This window comes from Pygoscelis adeliae, unplaced genomic scaffold, assembly GCF_000699105.1.
Source record: "Pygoscelis adeliae isolate BGI_AS28 unplaced genomic scaffold, ASM69910v1 Scaffold153, whole genome shotgun sequence".
Classification (NCBI taxonomy): Eukaryota; Metazoa; Chordata; class Aves; order Sphenisciformes; family Spheniscidae; genus Pygoscelis; species Pygoscelis adeliae.
The window spans coordinates 292,277-293,496 of NW_008824408.1; the positions used below are offsets into that span (position 1 = coordinate 292,277).

The 1,220-nt window shown below is 62.0% G+C and overlaps 1 protein-coding gene across 1 annotated transcript in view; it reads right to left on the minus strand.

Moving 5' to 3' along the window:
* Nucleotides 1-1,220, minus strand: part of LOC103913904 (NAD(P)H-hydrate epimerase-like) — a 5,013-nt gene that overhangs the window by 2,652 nt on the left and 1,141 nt on the right. Inside the window, exon 3 of the mRNA XM_009320485.1 lies at nucleotides 758-831. Coding sequence (XP_009318760.1) covers nucleotides 758-831 — 74 coding nt within the window. The remainder of the gene's footprint in view (nucleotides 1-757; nucleotides 832-1,220) is intronic.

Here is a 1,220-nt window from a genome sequence, read left to right on the forward strand (position 1 = left end):
GGAGCCCAGAACACCCATCCACTCCCTTGCCTGCTCCTCCAGCGCATCACCTACCGCTTCGGGGGCCTCAGTTGGCGGTCACGATGCCCTGCGAAACGCAGCGTGAGAACCGCAGCCCTCAGCTCGCTGGGGAAGCGAAGCTCTGGTTGTGTTTGGTACTTACTTGGCCGGAGGCTGCCGTGGTGCGGCGGGGCTGGGCACGGGCGGGTGGTGGTCAGGTTGCTGGGAGCGAAGCAGAGACGGCTCATGTGGAGGTGATGGAGAGCATCCGTGGGACAAACTCTCCCCTATTGCATCGTTACCGAACCCTCCCCAAATTCTGGCTTGAATTACCCCAAATGCGCTTCCCAGAGTTACACGTCTTTTAAAATCTCTGGATTTTCACCTTTAACCACGAGAAGTCTCCAGGGCGATGCCACTTGCTGCATTACATTTGCTGCTACTGCAAGGGTATTTGGGTGCAAGGAGCTGTATTGGGGTGCCTCCCCCTCGCCCACGCACCTGTTAGCATGGGGCTTACTGCGACACCCTGGAGCCATGCTGGGACCATCCTCATCCTCCCCTGAGGTGTCCAGGCAGCCATGTGGGTTGTGGGGCTCCAGCGCAGGGCTGTCAGCCGGGGCCGCTCCTGTGCCTCCGGGGAGGAAGGACAAATAGGCAGGAGTCCGGTACCAGACCGTGCCAAAGCATTGGCTCCAGCAGAATTTGGCTGTATGGCTCAAGCAGGTTGTCTGGGTTTTAGTTTGCACCCTCTTACCTGAACGCCCAGGACGTGCTCCTGGCACAGGCGCGTACAACTCGTCCCCAGGCTGGGCTTTCCCCCCGAAGGACCTGGGGTCAAAGGAAGGAAGATTTATCTTATGGGTGATGCTGGGAACTCGTCCACGGAGGAAGAAGGGACAGGATGGCAGCTTTCCTACTCACACCTCGCTCCCCCGGAGCCGTGTCCCACTGGCATGGGGCAGCGTGGAGCAAAACTGCGGCTGACCGGGTTCCTGCTAGGACGGAGGGACGGCCTGGGGTTTACACGCGCATGTCCCTCTGCCCACCAAACCCCGGCGCCTCTCTCCACCAACCCCCACCTTGGGTCTCAGTCCCCAGCCCCCCAACCTGCCCCCCGCCCCTGGGGTGATGCTCACCGGGGCTGGGGTGGGCGCCCAGCCACCCCCGCAGGGGAGGCGGACATGGAGGCAGAGCTGGTGCTGGATGGCAGGAGGGAG